Source organism: Botrytis deweyae, assembly GCF_014898535.1.
Source record: "Botrytis deweyae strain B1 chromosome Unknown BDEW_022, whole genome shotgun sequence".
Classification (NCBI taxonomy): domain Eukaryota; kingdom Fungi; phylum Ascomycota; class Leotiomycetes; order Helotiales; family Sclerotiniaceae; genus Botrytis; species Botrytis deweyae.
Window position 1 is genome coordinate 427,960 of NW_024066229.1, and position 21,483 is coordinate 449,442.

General features: G+C 45.8%; 7 protein-coding genes across 7 annotated transcripts; 4 read left to right on the plus strand and 3 right to left on the minus strand.

The window, feature by feature from the left end:
* Positions 1 to 549: 549 nt before the first annotated feature.
* EAE98_008486 (uncharacterized protein) lies at positions 550 to 2,226 on the plus strand (the record flags this gene model as incomplete). Its single annotated transcript, XM_038956109.1, has 1 exon — positions 550 to 2,226. The coding sequence occupies one exon, from the start codon at positions 550 to 552 to the stop codon at positions 2,224 to 2,226; it is 1,677 nt and encodes a 558-aa protein (XP_038807568.1).
* A 393-nt stretch (positions 2,227 to 2,619) lies between these two features.
* Positions 2,620 to 5,502, minus strand: EAE98_008487 (uncharacterized protein; the record flags this gene model as incomplete). Its single annotated transcript, XM_038956110.1, has 1 exon — positions 2,620 to 5,502. The coding sequence occupies one exon, from the start codon at positions 5,500 to 5,502 to the stop codon at positions 2,620 to 2,622; it is 2,883 nt and encodes a 960-aa protein (XP_038807569.1).
* A 201-nt stretch (positions 5,503 to 5,703) lies between these two features.
* Positions 5,704 to 11,034, minus strand: EAE98_008488 (uncharacterized protein). Its single transcript, XM_038956111.1, has 4 exons — positions 10,675 to 11,034; positions 9,943 to 10,381; positions 6,307 to 9,886; positions 5,704 to 6,256 (listed from the first exon to the last, which is right to left on the minus strand). Exons 1-4 carry the CDS (start codon positions 10,785 to 10,787, stop codon positions 5,973 to 5,975), a joined length of 4,416 nt encoding a protein of 1,471 aa, XP_038807570.1. The 5' UTR covers positions 10,788 to 11,034; the 3' UTR covers positions 5,704 to 5,972.
* Positions 11,035 to 12,563: 1,529 nt separating this feature from the next.
* EAE98_008489 (uncharacterized protein) lies at positions 12,564 to 13,817 on the plus strand (the record flags this gene model as incomplete). Its single annotated transcript, XM_038956112.1, has 1 exon — positions 12,564 to 13,817. One exon carries the CDS (start codon positions 12,564 to 12,566, stop codon positions 13,815 to 13,817), a length of 1,254 nt encoding a protein of 417 aa, XP_038807571.1.
* A 1,601-nt stretch (positions 13,818 to 15,418) lies between these two features.
* On the plus strand, positions 15,419 to 16,312 carry EAE98_008490 (uncharacterized protein; the record flags this gene model as incomplete). The annotated part of the gene is made up of 1 exon (XM_038956113.1): positions 15,419 to 16,312. The coding sequence occupies one exon, from the start codon at positions 15,419 to 15,421 to the stop codon at positions 16,310 to 16,312; it is 894 nt and encodes a 297-aa protein (XP_038807572.1).
* A 365-nt stretch (positions 16,313 to 16,677) lies between these two features.
* EAE98_008491 (uncharacterized protein) lies at positions 16,678 to 18,232 on the plus strand (the record flags this gene model as incomplete). The annotated part of the gene is made up of 2 exons (XM_038956114.1): positions 16,678 to 17,896; positions 17,980 to 18,232. Exons 1-2 carry the CDS (start codon positions 17,613 to 17,615, stop codon positions 18,230 to 18,232), a joined length of 537 nt encoding a protein of 178 aa, XP_038807573.1. The 5' UTR covers positions 16,678 to 17,612.
* Positions 18,233 to 19,240: 1,008 nt separating this feature from the next.
* Positions 19,241 to 21,137, minus strand: EAE98_008492 (uncharacterized protein; the record flags this gene model as incomplete). Its single annotated transcript, XM_038956115.1, has 4 exons — positions 19,241 to 20,036; positions 20,085 to 20,358; positions 20,416 to 20,841; positions 20,891 to 21,137. 4 exons carry the CDS (start codon positions 21,135 to 21,137, stop codon positions 19,241 to 19,243), a joined length of 1,743 nt encoding a protein of 580 aa, XP_038807574.1.
* Positions 21,138 to 21,483: the final 346 nt, after the last annotated feature.

Here is a 21,483-nt window from a genome sequence, read left to right on the forward strand (position 1 = left end):
CTTGACATGTCTGTATCTATGTATCGTAATACACGGCTATATTATCTATCTTGTAATGATTGTCATTTAATTTGGGTCTCATGTCTTCATGTAGTATTATACTTAGTTTCCCGATTAATACTCCGTCGTATGTATCTCTCTCTATTCTGTAAGGTAGACGACGATCACTTCGTAGCATGAGATCTGTGATTATACCTCGTTATTATTATTAAATGTTAATTTGTAGGAGCTTTATTCTGTTGAGTGAGTTATGAATATCATGATTTGATATTTAGATTCACTAAAAAGACTATATTGATAGCAATTAGACATCTTTTCATCCAGCGATATATAATACTCACTATCCTCGCTATCATATTGGAACTTCAGACAGGCTATGTAAGGTAACCGGTTAGATTACCCCACTACTTTCTTCAATGATGACGCCAATGATTTGACGGACCGTGCCGCACCTTCAACCAAAATAAACTGATCAATACTCTCATCAACATTTTGTAGTGGTATATCAACTTGACTTCGTCTTCCCAATACCATACAAAGAGAGTAATCATGTCTCTCGCACAATTGCAAAACCTCTTACCTCTACCAGAGGAAGATTTAAAGCAAGTAATAGACTACGCAAACACACTTTCTAAACCCGCCGCTCGAGATCATTTCATCGATCTACTAGGAGAATCACCTGGAAGCATCGAATTCATCTCTTCATTCAATTCCAGAAGACAAGATCCTACTGCGAAAGCCACTCCACCACAGGCACAAACATACTCACAAGCTTCAGCACAATCTTCAACACAAGGTTCTACATCCGGCGTCCCTAAATCAACCCGAGGTCCTAAGAAGAAGGCTCCCATTCATACACCAGCACCACGACAAGTGCAAGAGACATATACAGGGCAGGGAACCGCATACAAAAAGAAAGACGAAGATGACTATGTATCCCGCAAATCCACACCTGTATCCTCCTCCAAAGCCTCAGCATCTCCCAATGCCTTCACTCTCGACCCTACCCCCTCCGCAATCCAAGCACCCATTCCTCGCCCCCCTCCCTCAGCAGCCGGCACCCTGATATCTGATTTCGGCAAGAAATCCAAATCTAGCGCCTCCTCTCGCGCCGCCTCTCAAAACCCCTCTCGCAATGCCTCGCCCGCCCCAAAAACAAAAATAAACATCACCGGCGGAAACGCCATGCACGGCGCCTCAACCGTCCTCTCCGATCTCGACGCCGCAATCCGCACCCTGGAAATCTCGACCAATGCTTCGCTGACCTCGTCGGATCCCGCAAAACGGAGATGCAATTGTATAGCCACGCGACATCCATTGCTGGCCGCGGCGCCAAATTGTCTCGCGTGTGGAAAAGTCATCTGTGTGAAAGAGGGACTGGGTCCTTGTACTTTCTGCGGAGCAGATATCCTGGGAAAAGACGAAATCCAATCCATGATCCGCACATTGCGGGAAGAACGCGGAGTGGAAAAACAACGTCTAGACGCCTCATCGCATCGCCGCGCCGAGGTATCCCGTACACCTGCGCCCTTTTCGGCACCCAAAACTAATGACATGACGCCTGCGGAACAAAAAGCAAAAGAACATCGTGATAGGTTACTGGGGTTCCAGGCCCAGAACGCGAAGCGTACAACGGTTCGAGATGAAGCTGCGGATTTCGATACGAGTCTTGCGGCGAGTGTGGCGGTCGGAGGCGGAAGTGGGATGGGGGGGATGTGGGCGAGTCCTGCGGAGAGAGCGAGGGAGTTGAAGAGGCAGCAGAGGGTTTTGGCGGAGCAGGAGTGGAATGCCAGACCGGAGTATGAGAAGAGGAGACAGGTTGTTAGTGTGGATTTGGTGGGCGGGAAGATTGTGAAGAGGATGGCCAAGATTGAGGCGCCGAAGTTTGAGAGTGAGGGGGAAGAGGAGGTGGAGGATTTTCAGGCGCTGGAAAATGCGGGTGGGGGAAATGTCGGAGGAGGCACGTTTAGTAGAAATCCGTTGTTGGGGGGTCTGATTAAGCCTGTTTGGACCGCGAAGAAGGTAGAGGGAAAGGGCAAGGAGAAGGAGACTGAAGGAGATGGTGGTGATGGCGAGGGAGAAGTTGTCAGGAAGAAGAAAACATGGAGGAGGGTACAAGATGATATGGATGATAATGAAAATATTATATTGGACGGTGGAGCTTTTGGTGGGAGCGAAGGGAAGGAAAATAGAAGAGAAGGCGCAGAGGAACATGCTATTGGCTAAACTCGCATATTTAGACTCGTATATAGATAGACGAGTGTTGAGACAATAGAAAAAACATTCAACCTGCAACTCGTATGAAGACTTCTTTCGATAAGATGAGCTTTTATGTTTGTGTGGGTTAAATTGTACTTTCTAGTAGCATGATGTGGATGTTGGAATCCTGGTTATATATGATAAACACATGCATTTACAATCATTCCACGTTTCGATAATTTGACCCACTATGTGTTGATCATATATTCGTCCGTCTTCTAATAGCTTTTGGAAGCAACTCTGTCTAAATTTATTTTTCCTTTTTTTGGTCCCCTTTCCAGCATTCCTATGTAAATCTTCTCACGACACTTAGACAAAGGACTCATTCACTCTCTGTCGACAACCACTCATGCCTACCCACTACGCCTTCAATTCCTCCATCAACCCCTCCAACGTCTCCCACCCCTTCGTCCCCTCCCAGAAATCCCTCCCCTTCCCCATAACCCCCCTAACCGCACTCCTCGCCTTCGCCTTCCACTTTCCCTCCTCCCCAAAATTCTCATACGCACCCACCAATCTCTCCGTCGTCCCCACAACACTCATCCACAGCTCCTCCTTCTCCAACCACCCCTCCTCATTCATACTCATCCTCCACGCCTTCTCCGCCGCCTCCAGCGCCCCCTTATAATCCCGCTGCCACAATCGCAATTTCTCCACCATCTCGTACAATTCCACCCTCTTCGTAATCAGAGGAATGATATCCCGATCCATCATTTCGATAACAGCTCGCGCGAGGGTTCCCCGCTTGGGCACCCAGATACCTGTTTCCCCCGAGGAACCGACTTCGTCTGTCTTATCCCGACTGACGACTTCGATCACGAGAGAAGAGAGGATATCCATATCGATTGCGTATTCGCCGACATTGGGTGCGCGAATGCGCAGGATGTTGCGCAGACCCATGAGAATTTCGGGGAAAGCAGGGGGACTCATACGTGTAGCGATCGTGATGACGTTGTCCCAGATTTTCCAATTGCCGTGGGCAATGGCCGCGCCTCGTTTGTAGGCCATGAGAGCTTGTCTGAGGATTTCTTTAGGATCATTAGATCTATCGCTTTTGTCCAGCGAAAAGTCAATTTCTTCGTCATCTGGAATATCGGCGGATGCTTCTTCCTTCTTGGCAATTTTTTGCAAGGAAACAAGTTCGTCGTGTTTGGATAGTAGTGCGGAGCCGAGATTGCTGTATGTCTTTGCATCGGTATCATCGATCATGATACTTTGTTGGAAAGCGATAACGGCGCCATCCCAGTTTCCAGTTTTCAGATCGATATCACCGAGTCGAGACCAGGTATCGTTGTTTTGACGATTTACAACCACGGAAGCGAGGTAGGCTTCGCGGGCCGCTGCGAGATCGTTTTTTCGCGTGTAGTAATCTCCAAGTGTGCGTTGAGCACGCGCATAACGTTGTTTGGAGATTTCCCACGCGCGTTGCCAGCAGGTTGGATCTTGGTCAAGATCTCCTAGGATACACCAGAGACGGGGTGCGTGGGGTGGAGGGGGAGTGCGCATTTCTCCATCCCATTGCTCTTTGACGACAGCATCGGCGTCGATGTCGTATTTGTCCATTTCTGCGCCTTGCGAAGAGTAGTAGAGTTGTCTTCGGACAATTTGTCGAGCCTTGTCTTCTTGGGCGACCGAATGATAACATAATGCTACTTCGGCCCACATCTTTAGTCTCTTGAAGATTTCGAGAGCGCTGACGAGGGAGCCGGCATTGGACCATGCGAATGCGAGTTCAGTTTCGATTTCCCATCTTGTGGGTGTGTTAAGTTGATTGACGTATCTCAATCTCTCGGTAACCGGAGCAGATTCGCCAGCTTTGGCTCTTGGAAGGAAAGAAGTTACTTGAATTTGTGGCACTCCGTCGGCATCTGCTGTTGGTGTAGATTCTTGTGTATCGGCAATAATTTGATCTACGATGACTTGTAGTTGAAGAACAGATCTTTCTTGAGTTCTGGATCTATGGGCTTCGATTCTACTTCGGACCAAGAGAGCTTGCGTATAAATTTGCCAATTAGTGGGTTTATCTGAGAGTACACGAACAGCGTATGGTAGGATCTCTTCGCTGTTCAACTTGTCGAGAGGAGACAGAGTATCCTTGAGGGTAGCTTCTGTTAACAAGGCAATCTGGTCCAGAGGATGAAGTTGTGGTTGCTCATCTGGTTTCATGCCAGCTAAAGCTGCCGGCAAACTGGAGCTGTCCACTTTGTCGGACGGTGTTTTGGCAAACTCAATAGACTCCAATAATGTGTCATCGTTCAAATCCAACGCTTGAGGACCAGTTGTGCTTTCGTGCTCGACATCAGATGACAGAGCCTTTTCCTCTGATTTTTCGGCCGATTCCACAACCTTGGTACTCGCATCATCCTCTCTACTCTTTGCATAAACAACCAATTGCGAAATATCAGTCTGCTGAAACTTTGTCCTCTTTCCCAAAGCTCCAGAAAGAGCATACTCAAATCCCGAAACCTCACTAGCTTTCTTCACATTCTCTCTAGCCTTCAAATCCAAGCCTTCCATGATATAAATCTGGGCTTTCTCCAACAACAACATAACCTTCGCATCCGTTCCAAATGGACTTTCCTCCACAAACACCTCATTTTCCAAATCCTTCAAATCCTGTTCAATCAAATCCTGCAAGACCGTCGAATCACTCATTCTCCCATTCATCGAATATCCACTCAACAATCGTTGGTGATAAGCATTGATTCTAATCCTCATCCACTTACAGTCCCAAGTTTTCACCCAAGAACGTCTTGGGAAAACGACCGTAAAGATATATCTTGCCAGGCAAAATAGTTCCACCTTGGGAATATATTGATAAACGCTCACACCATCCACATCCAAACTCCTCAAGCATTTCTCTCTCAGCTCATCGGCATTCCATTCCGAGCTTTGAAAAACATCTCCAAAATCTACTGAAGGTCCCGTAACATTTGTTTGGAGGAATGCGTTAAACGCTGCCAATCCCGTGATGAATGTGTAAAGAATGACTTCCCGATTTTGAAGATTTGCATCTTTGAGAGCAAGAGTTTGATCTTCCTTGGAAAGATGAACGTTCTCTGCTAAGATTTGTATCAGAATCTGCGCAGTGGGCGTACGGAGGACGGCTTTGTAATCTCCACTGAGATAATTTGTGACAATTTCCGATACAGCTTCAAGTTCTTTTAATTGCTCTAAATTGAACAATAAAGCATCCAATGTACCACCTTTGCCGCCGGTAGACAGATCTGAGGCGAAAGACATAATGAATATATTTTTGCTGTTGTTGTATTGGGCTTCAATTCTTTTTTTTTTTCATGTGGGAAAATTTATCAAGGTCGGGTGAAATGATTTGTAAGCGATGATTTCCAAACATCAAGCAATAAATACCTCGTAAATCGGACTTCATATTTTATGTAATTTCATGTACCGGTAGACTTCAAAATTCAATCGTTGAAAGATTCACATATCATTCGAGAAACATTGGAAGAGAACTCACTCATAACATTCATATGCGGTCAACTTTTACATTGATGTTCCTTAGACACTATTCCTACTGCAAAATGTAGTTATTTGCTCTTTCGCTAGTTCAGCAGGTGGTCAGTCAGTCAACATGATAATCATGAATTGATAGATGACAAATAAGAACAATCCAGCCTGCAATACAAAATCGCTATTCAGACAAAGCTATCCATAATACAGAGAGGCTCAATCAGTTACTATCATAGAATCCCTCATTTCTTTCCCTTCTTCTTGGTGGGAACAACTTTGAAACCAGCCGTGGGTTCCTCCTTTGGTGGACCCTTCTTGGCAACTTCACTCCAGCCACCTCCACTGGACTTATCATTCGATCCAGTATTGGCAGGCTCAACAATACCCTTGTCAGCCAATTTGTGGCGACGAATGTATTCCTCGGCAAAGCGACGGCCGTCCATCACACGGGAATTAGTATACACAACATCTGCAATAATACTAGCTTCATCTGGGAATGAAGACAACATATTCATGAAAACATCAACTAGAGATACGTTAGTTCGACAAATGTATTTAAGATCAATTTCAACTCACCATCGATATCAGAATTAAGACCTTCTTTGCCACTCAAAGTAGCCTTTGTCCATTTCTTGAACTCTTCATTGGCAGTATTGCCACCAGCTTGAGTACCAGCCATAGTTACGCTGCGAGCGGATGGTGTTGGTCTTATTGTTCGAACGGCAGGACTAGCTACAGAAGTAGTACTGGCAGCACGAGCTGGGACAGGTGAAGTTGCAGCTGACGGTCCTGTTGGAATCTTAACCTTTCCAGCAGCGCCGACGGTAGACCAGCCTCCTCCCATGGCAGGAGTGGTTACGGATGGCTTGCTTGCCAGATCAGCGTAGCGTTTACCACCTGCAACGGGAGAAGGTTGAGATACTGCTGCAGTAGCCGCAAGCTTCTTCTTGCGCAATTCCTCCTCTCTTTGGATATCTGCGAGAGTCTTCTTGGAAGAAGTTGCAGTTACAGGAGTTTTGGCAGCAACCGGCTTGGCCCAAACAGATGAAGCATTAGAAGGAGTTGTAGGTGTGGCTATGGCACCCCAGGTGGACGTGGTTGGGAGACCTGGAGCTGGTGCAGCTGGTTGACTAGCGAGCATCTTCATTTCTTGCTCGTGTAAAGCACGACGAGCAGCAGCGGCAACCTCCTCTGCTTGAGCAGCCTTCTTTGCTTCGGCTTCTTGAATCTCTTTTAAAGAAGGGCCTTTAGGAGCCTCGACAGGTTGAACAGCCCATGGTGCAAGGGTTGGTCCAGCGCTAACTGCTTCAGGAGTCTCAGAACGCGATTGGACTTCCGCATGTAAGGAATCAGGCAGGCCGGAGCGACCTCCTCGTTGTGCTGTTGGAGCAGGAAGAGGGGTCGTTGATTGTGCCGGAGGGGGGAAAGGCATTGGAAGGCTGGTATTCACCTTGGCCCAAGGAGATTCGGGTTGAGGGGCCGAAATTGGAGATTGCTTGGGTGGTGCTGATGCGGCTGAAGCTTGTTGATCCTTGATTTGTTGAGTTAAAGAGAGGACCTCGGGGGATTTTGGTGTAGGTGCTTCCTCCCCCACACTCTCCTCTTCTTGGGATTGTGATTGTTGCTCTTCGGGTTTCGCTTCAACTTCCGCTGGCTGAGGAGTGGGATCCTCATTTGTGGAGGATTGTGCAACTTCGTCTGCATCATGCTCGGCTCTAAGCTGATTGAATTGTCGAAGACGAGCTACAAAACCTTCGGGGTCATTCGGCTCTGCTCTAGGAGCCTCTCGTTGAGCGCCAATGTGTTGAGGCTGACCAAAAAGTGCATTGATTTGCTGAGCTTGAGAGGTTGGCGCACCGACTGCTCCAGGTTGTTGTCGATCTTGGAGACCAAGGCGAGCTAAGTCATCGTGAAGAAACTCACTGGACATACCCCCCATCATCTGCGACAGACCTGGTCTGGGGCCGGACTCGAAAAATCCACCAGGCATTGGAGGTTGAGGTGGCATAGAAATTGGCGATGTCATGCTACCGAAGCTGGGTTGACTTTGCAAGCTATGTGCACTTGAATGGTGGTGCAAAGTCGAAGGAAGACCGCCCATTTGCATTTGCTTCATGTTAACCTGTTGAGCCGCCAAGAACTCCCTCTGTCTAGCCATGAGGTACTGTTCCTCTTGCTTACGTCTCTCCAAATTGTTTTGCTGCTCAGCGGTCAATGTAGTACCGAAGCTTGGGAATGCTCCGGCAAATGGAGGTTGGACAGATCCAGGTTGAACAGTAGGAGCTGTAGCGGCGGAGGCAAAAGGGGTAGCTTGAGTAGTAGGAGGTCCATGCTGGATGCCAATCTGAGGCACAAGGAATGGTTCACGAGAGTTTCCAATGCGACGAATGAGCTGACCAAGGGGTTCAAACTCAGTATCTTCCTGTTTTCTGACCGAAAGGTCGGCAGTAAAGAATGAGGCTTTATACCAATCATGCATTTCCAGCCCAGACCACGGGCCTTGAGGCTGTCCTTGAGAATCAAGATAAATCCATCGCATTCTATCCGGCATAACCATCATACGTTGTTGAGAGTTGGGAAGTTGGCCAGGAGCAGAGTCAGGTCCATTTTGGGTTTGTTGGTAATTAGATTGAGCCGAAGGAGCTTGTGGGATGGTTGCACTAGGCTGAGACTCCGCTGCTGAGAATGGCTCCTGGGTTCGAGGTTCTGATCCATAGAAATTACCATGGTGCAATTGGGTTCGGCCAATCGCTCCAAATGCACTATTTTGTCGGATATCTCCTATTTCACCAGAATTGTCGTTCTCTACACCTTGCATCTGAGCCTGCATGGCTGGAGGGAACAAAGACCCAAGCTTACTTCCACGCCCGATAGAGCCCATCGGGTTTCCATGCCCAAACATACCCCCTCCCATAGAGCTATGTACTGGCGATGGTACCTCGCCCATGGGTCCAAATATAGAGTTTCCAAATGCGCTTGGGAATACAGATCGACTTTCACGGTCCGGTGTAGATACCATATTGTTAGTTGTAGGCCAGCCCCCCATACCACCAACATTGCTCAATGACGGAAGTCCCCCTAAAGCTGCGAATGGTCCTCGGGAAACCCCACCTACAACACTAGATGTTTGGCTACGATCGCTCCCGTCGAAGGCACCACTACCAAAATTTCTAGAAAGATTGCTAAACGCATTTGGTGTGTGCTCTGGGATACCTCCTAATGGTTGAGGTCGCTCATGAGAATTGTCATCGTCAAAGGAATTATCATCGTGTCTCCGTTCCTCGGGTGGGCTGCGATACGGGTTAGTATCGGGACTCAATGGCTCATTGAAATGTTGTCCTTGCGGTGTCTGGTGGCTTTGAGCACGTAATTGGGCATCTCGGAAGCCAGGCATATCAGACATCCCGAAGTCACTCGATAGTCCACGGATCGGGGTATCAAGCCCTGGAGCCTTTCGCTGAGGATTCAAGGTTGGGCTAGTATCTTGACCACCTCCGAGACCAGCGCTGCCGCTAGGGACATTGTCCTCGCCAAATGGATCGGTATCGGTTCGAGGTCTAGTTCTCCATGAACGCTCGGCAGGCTGCGATGCGCTATCCTCCGATTTTTCTTTCGGCATAAGATGTGCAAGTCGACTCTCTCCTCGAATGCTTCCAAATCCTGGTCGTTTCTCACTAGGAGTTGTCGGAGTTGGCATCGCAAATGCACCGAAGGTTCCCATTGGAGTCATCGTTGCACTTGTAGTCGCTGGTCCCCATGGAGATAGTGGCGCACTTCCCAGGTTGGCCCCGCCTGTATTAGAACGCATCAAGGGACCAAATGGTAAGGAACTTTTGGGTTCATCCACTCTATCGTCTCCATCATCCTTCAAATCGGTAAGTTTACGAGTAAAAAACGGAGAGGACTCGTCCCTGGGAAATCGACCAGTCCCAGCAGGCGATCCTAAACCAGCAGCGAACGGGACCGCATCGCTCGTCTCCCTGCGGCGCGTACCTGGTCTGCTTGATGCGGGCGAAGAAACTGCGAAATTGGAGTTGCCAGAGCCATGAGAAACCGAGGTTTTGCGGCCATTTGCATTAGATCCTTGTTCGTTCGAGCCCTTATTCTGATTCTGAGGTGGTGGTTTCATGGGAGAATTAACGTCGGTAGTGAAAAGCTAATGTAGAGATTAGTATTGATTACTGCGGCGAGATGCTAGGTAGGTGAACTGACGATTTTCTCCTCTTCAGTCATTTCTTCCAATGAAACTGGTCTCTGACTACCACTCATATCCCAGCATGCATCTGGACCATGGGTCTCTCTACCATCGGTGACCTTACCCCATGCTCGGCCATTTGTTCCATTCGACTGACCGGGGTTCCAGCCTTCAACATAAAGTCTTGAGACGTCGCCATTGCGCGCACCGGAATCTTTAGCCTCCCGATGTTTTTGGTATAAATCCAATAAATGATTTTTCGGATAACGAAGATCTGCTGGAACAGATGGCTCATATGATTGAGTTGGTTGTTGTGGTACGTCATCGGAAGCTTCGAAACTGTGTGCTGAGAGATTTTCTGCTTGTGCGGATGATGTATGAGGAGCGTTGGAAGAACGACGGAAGGTCAGTGTGCCACTTCCACTTCCGTTGGTAGATCTAGTATCTCTCCTGGCCCTATAGCGTGAGATTATATTAGTACCTGAGTCTGATTGACTTAAGAGACGACGAATGTCTTCTATGGTGATTGAATGCATTTCGTAATTATGATCTAACCCCAAGAAGGGTTTGGTGGTAATGACGTCTGGAATTTTCAAACCACCGAACACCCAAGAAAGTAATTGGGTCAAAGGGACAGAGAAATCATAATGAATGTAGATATAATTTTTACCAAAATGACTCAATTATAGCAATAAAGCGATTGCAATGAATTTTCAAGAAGACACACTGTGTGAAGGAATCAAACATACCATTCATTACCACGAGCACTTTCGTTCCTTCCCATTCGAGAATCGCGACTCGAACCTGAACCTGCAGCCGCTGCTGCTGCAGAAGCAAAACTTGACGGCATTTGCGAAGGCATATTGATTTTGTTGGTAGCTTTCTCTTGTTGTCACAATGAGGAAGGAAGTGTGTATGATGTAAAAGTTTTGATCGCGCGGCGACTTTTTAGATTGAATGCGGATAATGCGCACAAATTTAAATATGCAGTAAGTATTGTTCAAAGATTGTAGAGAAGGATTAAGTTATCTGTAAATGAATATCTTATGATATTGATTTAAGATTGAATTTTCTTCGTGAATTTGCGGGGGCGACTGTTTCTTCTGGATATTTGAGGAACCTCGAATTTCGTACAAAAAAAGCGAAGGAAGTTGTTAAGGGCAAGAAACGTCGAAGGTCAGTAGCTCCAAGGAGTTAGTACGCTTAGGGTTTAGCGCTCACGTGATCTGCGTCAAAATAAATCATCCCATAACCGTCCTTGGCCAACCTCATCGGCGAACAAGAAAATGTGAAGCGCAGATATATATGTATACGCATGTAACTGTGGGAAGTTCTTTTACTCCTTTGTTTCCCTTGTTTCGTTACCATTCATACGACGAAGAACAACTTTCGCTCTCTTCCTACAGAGTGATTTTGTTTTCGACATCTTCCTGGATCTCGATAGCTTTCCATATATAAGGACAACTTCTGATATTCAATAATCATTCATATATCATTAACTTACTTTGTCACTTTTTCTGCTTCTATCGCTGTATTCCTCGAGAACCGGAGGAGTTACGTTCTTTGATATTACCCAGTGATATATTATCTTTCTACGAATATCATTAAAAGGAGACTACACTCAACCCTCTTGGTGAATCGATACTTTGATTTAAATCTTTATATTGCTGGATCTCCCATAATATTCCGTATAGCTTGCACATACATTTCTTTACTTCTATGCTTTTATACTTGTCTTTCAATTTATTCAATTCTTGCATCTTTTTGTATCTATTTCTTCAACCATTTCTTTCTATCTTGTAGACGTCTGTTCGACTCCTCCATTACTTGAACCTATCGATCGACCAAATGATTTAGCGAGTTATGTTTATTAGGCTTTCTGTCCTACCCGCATTAATAATAATAACGCCATTTATGGTAACAAGTCTCAAATTTCACCAGTCGAATATCATTTCAAGTATCTCCCGTTCTCAATTCTATGAATCAATCAAAGAAACGTGTGTAACATACCACAGGGAAAAATAGCCAAGCTCAAAGAGGCTTTTACTTGTCTGGACTCGGACCCTGGAATACTTTGACGAGACTGTTTTCGCGTCTAACAAATGATTTAGATGATTCTCATACACCACCTACTCCATCGTACATTCTTTGAAGGTATCCGGCTATCGGACGATCCCATACTTGGGGGCCAAGTCGTATCAAAATGTTTGTTTGCTCACCCGGAAGATCAATACGATGATTTTTGAGTAGGCAATCATTCTTCTACCTATGGAACTTTGTACTCGTAGCTCATGCAAATATCCAATTAAACTATTGGCTGGTCATCATACAATCTATCACGTTGTGCGGATTTTGACCACGAGCAGGTATCACAGTTTGTCAAGATTCCTCAACAAGCAAACAAGCGAAGCATCAATTCTTTCTTTTCATGGATATATTTATCGTCAGAAGGTATCTTGACTCACATATGGCTGTCCACTGTCGTATCCGGTACCGGTTGGCACAGAAGTAGAAGTTTGCTTATGATCTTTCCTCCCTCTGTCTTCACAACCCTTTTCTTTCTTTTTCTTCTCATTTCATATTTATGCAACTTAACATTGAGTCAATATCCAAGCCTAAAGCGAAATCTTTTATCAACATGCTTCTCGAAAGTATTGGTCTAGGCAGATCTCATCGCGGTTCCCGACATGCTCTTTCACACTTAAGTAACCATCAAGGTTCAACATCCGGCTGCTACGATATTCGCCATGAGAAGAACGGTGTTCATTGGGAAGGTTGTCCAAATTTTAATCCTAATCCCAGACAACTGAGTCCTAGAGATCAATTGTCCATGAACAGAATGATGAATTCTCCTAGAGGATCTCCAAGAATGGGAGACCACTCACCGCCCTCGGCGGGGTTGTCTTTACCATTACTCCAACGGAATCATTCTAGTCCAAATGAAAGATATTTGGAAGGATCGGGTGGTCTGGAAGCCCTTGCAATGGGAGGAATAGGCCCAAGATCTAGGAGCATTGGCCAAAACCCCGGGGGTCTTGAGGCTCTCAGACTCGGTAGACAAGATCCTCGCGATCGAAATCATATCTTGGGCGCAGCACCACTGGGTCTAGAAGACTTTGAAGAACTCGGTACAAGGAGATTGCAATCAAATATTGATTCGGATCAACATGGGACATTCGAGCACCTGATAAATCGCAATGTGGCAACCAGATCATTGAATCAAGGACAATACAATCCAAGCCGTCAACATCTACACGAAGATATTTATCCCGATTCTAGCCTTCAAAGGCCTCGATACTACAGCCCCCGCACCCCAATTTCACGAAGACAATTCCAGGACCTAGGTCCCGGCCCTCCCGAATATCTCATGACACCAGATTATCAGCCAGCCGTATACTACCCCAATTCTCCACGTCTATCCCAACGTTCTACACCTAGAATGATGTACGACGAGCGAAATGAAATAGCAATGAGGAGTCCCCATATCCACCACAACAATCTCCACCAAAGTCCCAATCCTCTGATGCACGGCGAAATGGACAGCCCACTTACATCGTCCCGGTATGGATCTATTCACTCTCGTTCTCCTTTGGGGGGTGGAAGCAATGCAGACTTACAACGGGAGATGAGTGAACAGCGTTCGATGAGAATGGAACCATCTATGATGCCTTATACTACTCATGACCGTAGCCAAGGTGGTAGTCGACATTATGGCGGTCCCTTGACCACAAATTACCAATCTCCATATGTAGAAGATTGGGTTAGTGAGGTGGGAATGGGACCGGACGAAATGATGCAAAGGCAAGCTGCAATGGAAGGAGGTGGGTTTTTCTATGATGAGCGGGCCGGCATTGGCCTGGATGATGGGTATGGGAGATCTAGATTAGTTTGACTTATTTTTAACACGGAATTGAGCTTTGGAAATAATGCTGTCGAAAATCGGGGAGATAAGGCTCGATGAGATTACCATTTGGGTACTAATATAATTACGAGCAAAACAATGTAAGCCTTGATCGCATAACTCTATTTCTCTTACCTTGATGTTCGAATGGCCTACCCAGCAACTGTCGAACATCATAGTGGATAGCTTTGAATGCCACAAAATGCCAAGGGGGGATAATGACTCTTGTACCTCGTGACCACTTCCACGACCACGATTCCCACAGAAGAAATTTCGGACTCTCCGGATCTAGTAAGTATCTCCTCGGTACTGAATCGGCACCGAACGGGGAAACCTGCGCTTTCTCAATAGACACACAACTGAATCAGAACAGTACATAATTTAGATATCAGTAATCTGGCCCCTCCCATTTTTTTTCCTATCATCGCCGAAAAAAGATCACGAGGCTCGAAAGTGGAACATACTGCATAGACAACACATGTGTTCATTTGTTTATACAGCAACTATTGCAATGATTACATGATAGCGAAGATATATCCTAGCATGGACAATTGCCAAGAACGGAAATTCGGCATTCGTTGCGCAAGGTGGCTCGGGGCTGAGGGTTCGTGGCTTGGCAATAAGGCGTAGAGTAGACAAACTGCCACTGTGGCAGTTTGTCTTTTCGAGGTTGATGACGTTTTTTGCTTCTTATCTTATTGGGCTGAGGGTGGATGATGAGTCTTTGATGAAGGGGCTGGAAGCGAGAGGGTAGATGGTCAGTATTGTATGGTCAGTATTGTAATAAGAGAATGGTTTATTATTGTTCGGAGAAATTAATAGATTAAAATGCTAAATTACTCGCAAGATTCGTAAAGGTTCATATTTCCAGATCAATACGAATGCGAATAGCCTAATTGAAAGTCCTACGCAATCTATCAATATTGTAATATACCTATTCATGAGTGTGGAAGTCTTGGGACTCATAGGTGCTTGGATCATTTTCAACACACTCAGCGCGCGACCATCCACTTACACAAGAACAGATGAACCATCATCAAACACTTCAAACATACCGGCAAGCCAGCATTATCAGGAACCATGATCATTCTCCAAAGAACGGTTCTTCAAGCTTCTAGAAGGAATCGATTGCATGATTTGCATGACTAACCTTACCGGGATAATTTTGTACTCGTGGCGCAGTAGATTGCCCCTCACCACGGAACTCGGAACATGACTTGCTAATGAACCAACCAGAGTTCTTGTATAAGCCCTATGCTCCCCACTCATCACCGTCAGCTATGCCAATTAGGCTTTTCCAAGTTAGGCCTGAGTGGCTCGAATCCCTTGCGAGCCCTGATTGCAGGTGATTGATTCACTGCCCTAACTGTGCCTCAATCACTACCATACCAGTAATCCGTGCTGTGCTCTGCCCTATATAAGATCCTCTTACCCACCTCCATCTAACCTGCCTACTACTCCGCTTACATTGATCAGATCTCACATCTCATCTAATTCAAACATCAAACTTGTTGCGAACATCATCAAACAAATCAAACCTCAAGATACAATTCAAGTAAAGAAAACAACCCAAGTAAATCAATTCAAACAGAATGTCCAACCAGGACTTTTATGGTGGTGGAAACCAAAACCCCTACCCACCACATCAGCCATACGGTGCCGCTCCACCTCAACCATATCCTCAACAACCTCAATATGGTCAGGACAACACCGCCTATCCTCCTGCCCCAAATTACTCGCAAAATCCCTACCCACCTCAGAACCTTCAACCACCATATGGCGCACCGGGTCCTTCTCCAGCACACTCTCCAGGTCCCTACGGAGCTCCTCCCCAGCAATCTCCCTATGGACAAAACCCCTACCCTCCTCCGAATGATCCATACGGAAACCAACAACTAAACGCCTACACCGATAACCGTGGCTACTCCCCAGCGCCCACTCCTTATGGCGCACCCGCTCCCTATGGCTCTGCACCCCCTGGTGGCGCACCTACCTACCACGAGCCTGGCGCTAATCTCCCACCCCAACAACTCGATGCCAACGGTCAACCCGTTGAAGGCGATCGTGGACTTGTATCTATGGGACTCGGCGCCGCCGGAGGCTGGGGTGTCGCATCTCAAACCGGTCGCGGCACAATGGGAAAACTCTTGTATGCAGCTGGTGGAATGATTGCTGGACAATTTCTCGGAAACAAAGTCAAGAAATATAGAAAAGATCACAACAACCGGGATGTAGAATACTATGAGGATGCACAAACTGGACGGGAATGTTCGCCGCCAAGAGATGGTGAGGGATCACACTCGCAGCATGGTGGATATAGGGATGAAAAGTATAGCGGACATGGAGGATATGAAGAGGATAGGCATTCGAGACATCATGATCATGGACATCACGGACATCATGGACACGAACATAGAAGTCATTCGAGGCATTCTAGCCACTCTCATCATTCTCATGGAAGACGTCATGATGATGATCGGTATTAGGGGTGATAGGTAGTGGAGCGAGGTGCAAACACAAAGCGCGAACGATGAATGACGAGTGTTGGATGGAGTGGCGAGGCACCGAATACGAAACGGAAGGAATGGGACAAGAGGTTCGCCTCTGCGAAACACTTATATTCGGTTATCTCGATAACTGGATCTTGAATCATGGCGGAATTTGGCGTTGGATATGCTTTTTTATGATACGAAGACGGGACGAATGCATGACGATATTTCAACGAGTTCATTTCAGATAGTTAGCACTTCGGTGCGATATGATGGAGGAGGGATGAATAATTAAGTCCAATTTCCAGTATGAAGATCCATGTCTCCTTCATTTCTGTTTTTCGTTCACTATTTACCTTTGATGTGAGAAATGTAATTATTGTAGAGAACCTGGGAGCTGTTCTCCGAAGAACGGGTGAAAGCCCATCAAGTCACGTTTACTTGTACCTGCTTCCAGCTGTTCATCCTATCCTTCTATTATTGGACAGACTAATGCAAGTGCCCGCACTTTCCTATAAATCGGTCGATCTTGAATCGACGATAGTCTTGAATTCTGTGGAGCATCATATCAACCAACAAGCCAATTATCAATCTACAAGTGCAAGACAACCACTAGGCTGAAAACCCGTGTCCATGGTACAGCTGCAATAATCTGCACGAAGGGCTTTATCAGTACTGGTACTTCATTTAGTAGAGATTCCTTGCAAAAGGTTACCTGCGCCTAACTCTGATTGTGGAAGGAGATAAATCAAAATTCCTTGTTCATATGCATACACATCCGAATTCTTCCATTAGCACTTTTGTTTGATGATCAATGCTACAAAAATTTGGTTCGGTCAGAATGGTTCGAATTCAGCTGGTGGCTATTCATAAACTGCACCACCTTGCATACATGAGTTGTAGATGGGTGAAACGTATGGTGGGTGAGGTTCAAATTACATTTGACTCAACTGTTGGATCGCCGAATCACTGCATTCAAAGTCTAGATCGAACTGCATATCTCCAAAGATCCGGGGGCTGACATCAGCTGCTATGCCGTAAAGGTTAAACTATCAAGTGCCAATCACTGCCCGCGTATCTTACGGGAATGGCTCAATGCATATGCAGCACTATATGCCTGTCTAGAACCAACCTATAGTATCGGGAATGGTAAAAATAGGCACCCCGCATCCGCATGATTCTAGCGTCTGCGTGAGGGAGCTTTGGCATTATCATATGTATATAAAGTCGGTATCATTGAAAGATGTAAACTTGTGATCCGATTCTCAATTCCTAAATTCAACCCCTTAGATCCAAAATGCATCCCCAATACACTCCATATCTTTTCGCGGTCCCCTTTCTCGCCTCCTATCCATTGCCCGTCAATGCAGTCCCAACAAACTTCAACCTAACCGCCATCACCGCCTCAAACAACATCTCTATGTTCCAATGCTGGCAACTTACCGATCCCATTATCTCTGGTGAGCAGCCTGGTTACGGTAGCGAGATGATTTTACAGAATTTAGGGGCGATGGGAAATGCCACTTATGGATATCTGCCCGCCAATTTCCCCGGCGCTGCCCATGTAGCGCCTGCTCCACAGTTTGTTCCCTCTCATATCAATCATTCCTCTCTTCTGCCTCATCCAAAAAGGAAAATAAGACAAAATTTAACCGAGCAACCAGATACGTGGTTTTTCTCTCCGGAAAAATGGTCATCACCATACCCGAAACAAACCAAACTGCAACTTTTGGGGCAGGCGCAAATGGTATTATTGTGGCAGCGGATACGCAAGATAAGAGTGCGAATGGACATGTGACGGCGTCGTTGGATGAACCGGTTGCGACGGTGCAGATTCCGTTTTTGGGGGGTGTAGCGCCGGGGTATAGAGTTCTACATGATGGGATTTGTGGGGGGGATGAGCTGGGGTTTAAGTGAAGAAAGGGAAACGGCGGGGGATGGTGTATCCTGTTGAGAGGGCGTAGGAGGAGGATGTATTCGAGATAGATGGGGGTTGTAGTAGAGATGATACATGTTGGGTAAATCCTGTATTGACACTTTCTTTAGAGTTGTTGTGTATGAGTAATAAGCCTTGGCTGAATTATCTTCTCATATTTTTAAAAGCGGGAAGCGTATAAACTTCAGTCTTTGGGCGGTTTCATCTCAAAGCCCCGATGATCATACCCCCTCAATAGCAAAGCCCTCTCGGTTTTCAGCAACGTATCAAATATTGGGCCCCTACTATGCTACACATGTTAGCGAGAAAGACGCATCAACTCAGTACTTCTTGACTAGACCCCTTACTATGATCTTCAGAGAGTTTACCATTGTAATGTTTTCGTTTTTGATGCTTATACAATGATATCCAGGTTTCATTTATCGAGAGAACTGCTTGAAGGACCTGAGGTCATATGAAAACATAAAGATCACGAAGAAGTATTGATTATCCATTTGGACTAGTCTACGGTGTAAGTGCAAGTGATCGATATCAGTGATGCAGAAAGTATCAAATAACTCGAGCAATGATGGATCTGCATTCCCATCGCAGTTTGAAGAGCCTCCATATCAGCCCTTTCTGATAGACTGTGCCGTTGATTGGCTTTTGCAAAGCAGCGATACTCGATTTTCTTTTTGATAGAATGGTAGTCAGAAAATACGTGACAAGGATTACTAGACAGAAGCTTCAGGCTTTATTGTGATTTCTAATAGGGAAACACCAGGTATTTACTAATATGCCCAAATCACCCTGGAGTGTTCCAGGCTGAGATGAATGCTAAACTTTGATAATGCCCCATCGCTCTCTCATAATGAACTATTTCTATCCACAAATTCCTAGTAGTCAAAGAAACAGTCTTCTAGTCCTTTCGAAAAGACAAGAGATATGTACACGGTACTAGCTATCATGAAGGAAGGACATTTGCGTGAAAGTTCACGTACGAATACAAGTTAGACCTTCTCATCACTCCCCTGAAGCCTTTCTCCCGTCATTTCACCCGACGCTGGACTGCTTATTCTTTTCTTTTTCCAAGAAAGAAGCTGGATCACGAAACCACAGCATGCGGCTAATCCTGCAGCTGGTATCGCAAACACAAGCGTCCGGCTCAACGCGAACGATAATGCTTGTTTGACACTTTCCACGTACTGGGCTGGTACGAGTGTTCCAAGGTCTACCAGTCCCTTGATTTCTGATGCAGTAATCTTCCCATTTAATCCTGGAATTTCTGCCAATTTGCTTCCAAAGAGGTTAGTGAAGAGGATATTTCCAACAGTAAGGGCTACTACCGGCCCAAGACTATTACAGAAAGATACCAGCGCACTCGCAGTCGCTACATCCGCTGGTGGAAGTGCCAAAGGCACAGCTGTAAAGGCAATCTGCTGAACTGTTCCAGCTCCCAAAGCGACTATGACTTGGTAGCCTACATACTGTGCCTGGCTGCTTGTGATAGTGAGTGTAGATAATAGTCCAGAACCCACGACAGCCAGGCAAGCCCCAATATACATAATTGAGATGTAATGACCATAGGCGGTAATATAAGCACCACTAGCCATTGGCGAAAAAAGTAGCGTCATTACATAAGGTAGAGTGAGAACTCCGGATGAAGCCGCGGAATGCCCAAGTACGGACTGAAAGTAGAATGGTAAATAATAAATCTGTACCGCTATGACCATGGAAATAAAAAGTTGATAAAGGAGGCACAGTAAGGCTGTGAAGTTTCGTAATGCTCGAATGGGGATTGTTGCGCTAAGCGAAACGTTAGGAACGATATCCAAACTCTCAATCTAAACTTACCGATCTTGGAACCGAACCTGGAGATAACTGAACGCTGCTATTTGAAGGAAAAATCCAAGTATACAACCCCAAACCTTGGAATTAGACCATGCGTATGTGGTACCACCCCATTGAGCTGCGAGAAAAAAGCAAGTGAATGCTGTAATCAGAAGGAGCGTGCCCAAGAAGTCGATCCTCATAATCTTTTGCTTTATAGTCAGGCTTTTCCCAAGCTCCGATAACTCTGGTGGTTCAAGGAAAAATACTATCAAAAAGAAGGCAATAAAACCGATAGCTTTTCATATTCAATGTCAGAGCCCTGCAAGACCATACAACGGAGATTACTACTTACGCAGGTTTAACCAAAAGCAGAATCGCCAAGTGAGCTTCGAATCTGTGAACAAGCCTCCAAGAAGCGGTCCAGCTGCGGAGGAAACACCATACATACTAGTAACTACTGACACGTATAGATAACGCTTTGCAGGAGGAACAACATTGGTAACGAGGGTAAATGTTCCGCACCAAATCCCTCCTGCAGCTGCACCACAAATCAGGCGCCCAAAAATGAAGGCGATTGAATTCGGAGCGGCTGCACTTATGATAGAACCAACTTCAAACCAAAGAATACTAATCAAGAATGCCCATTTTACTGAAAAGAATGTAAATATCTGTCCATGAGCTGGCTGAAAGGCCATGATTGTCAAAAAATAAGAGCTGCTGTACCATCCAGTCAAATTAATTGACTTAAAGTCTGTTGCTAATCGAGGGATAGCCGTTGCTGTGATATCATCAGCGTTTGTACAGAGATGGTATTAGTCATGGCTTACATATGATGTAGTTATCGAGAGCAACTACCAAAACGGCAGCCATGATGCCCAATGTGATAAGAAGGAATTTCCATCCGCTTGGATATATCTTCTCTTGTGATGCTGCATCATTTTCAATGACTGTGTTTGGTTCGATCTTCTGCGAATTGTAGACTGGAGTTATGACTTGTTCGTCAACTGCAACAGCTTTGGAACTTTCTCTACTAGAGGCGAGCGACTCATTCCAGTTCTCCCTTGAGTTATGCATGCTTGGAGATATCGGCAGTTTGTTCCAGCATTCGATCCACGAACCTAGAGCCTCAAGACACCAGAGTATTCACCGTAGGAGTTTGCTATGTGTAGCTGAATATTAAGATATAAAGAGTTGTCGACCATTTGGTCCAGAAGAAATGGATGACGGGAGTTGTATAATTTTTTCAAGCCTACATAGGCAGTAAAGCATTGTGCGAGTTATTGCAGGTCGCTGATGGGCTGACATAACCTTGCCCGTGTTATCAAACATATCTATAACATGTTGGTTGGTTTACAGCATGGCGAATGGGAAATGACAAATGGGGAAGGTGACGGGGTGTAGTAACGATTCGAGTTGAAAA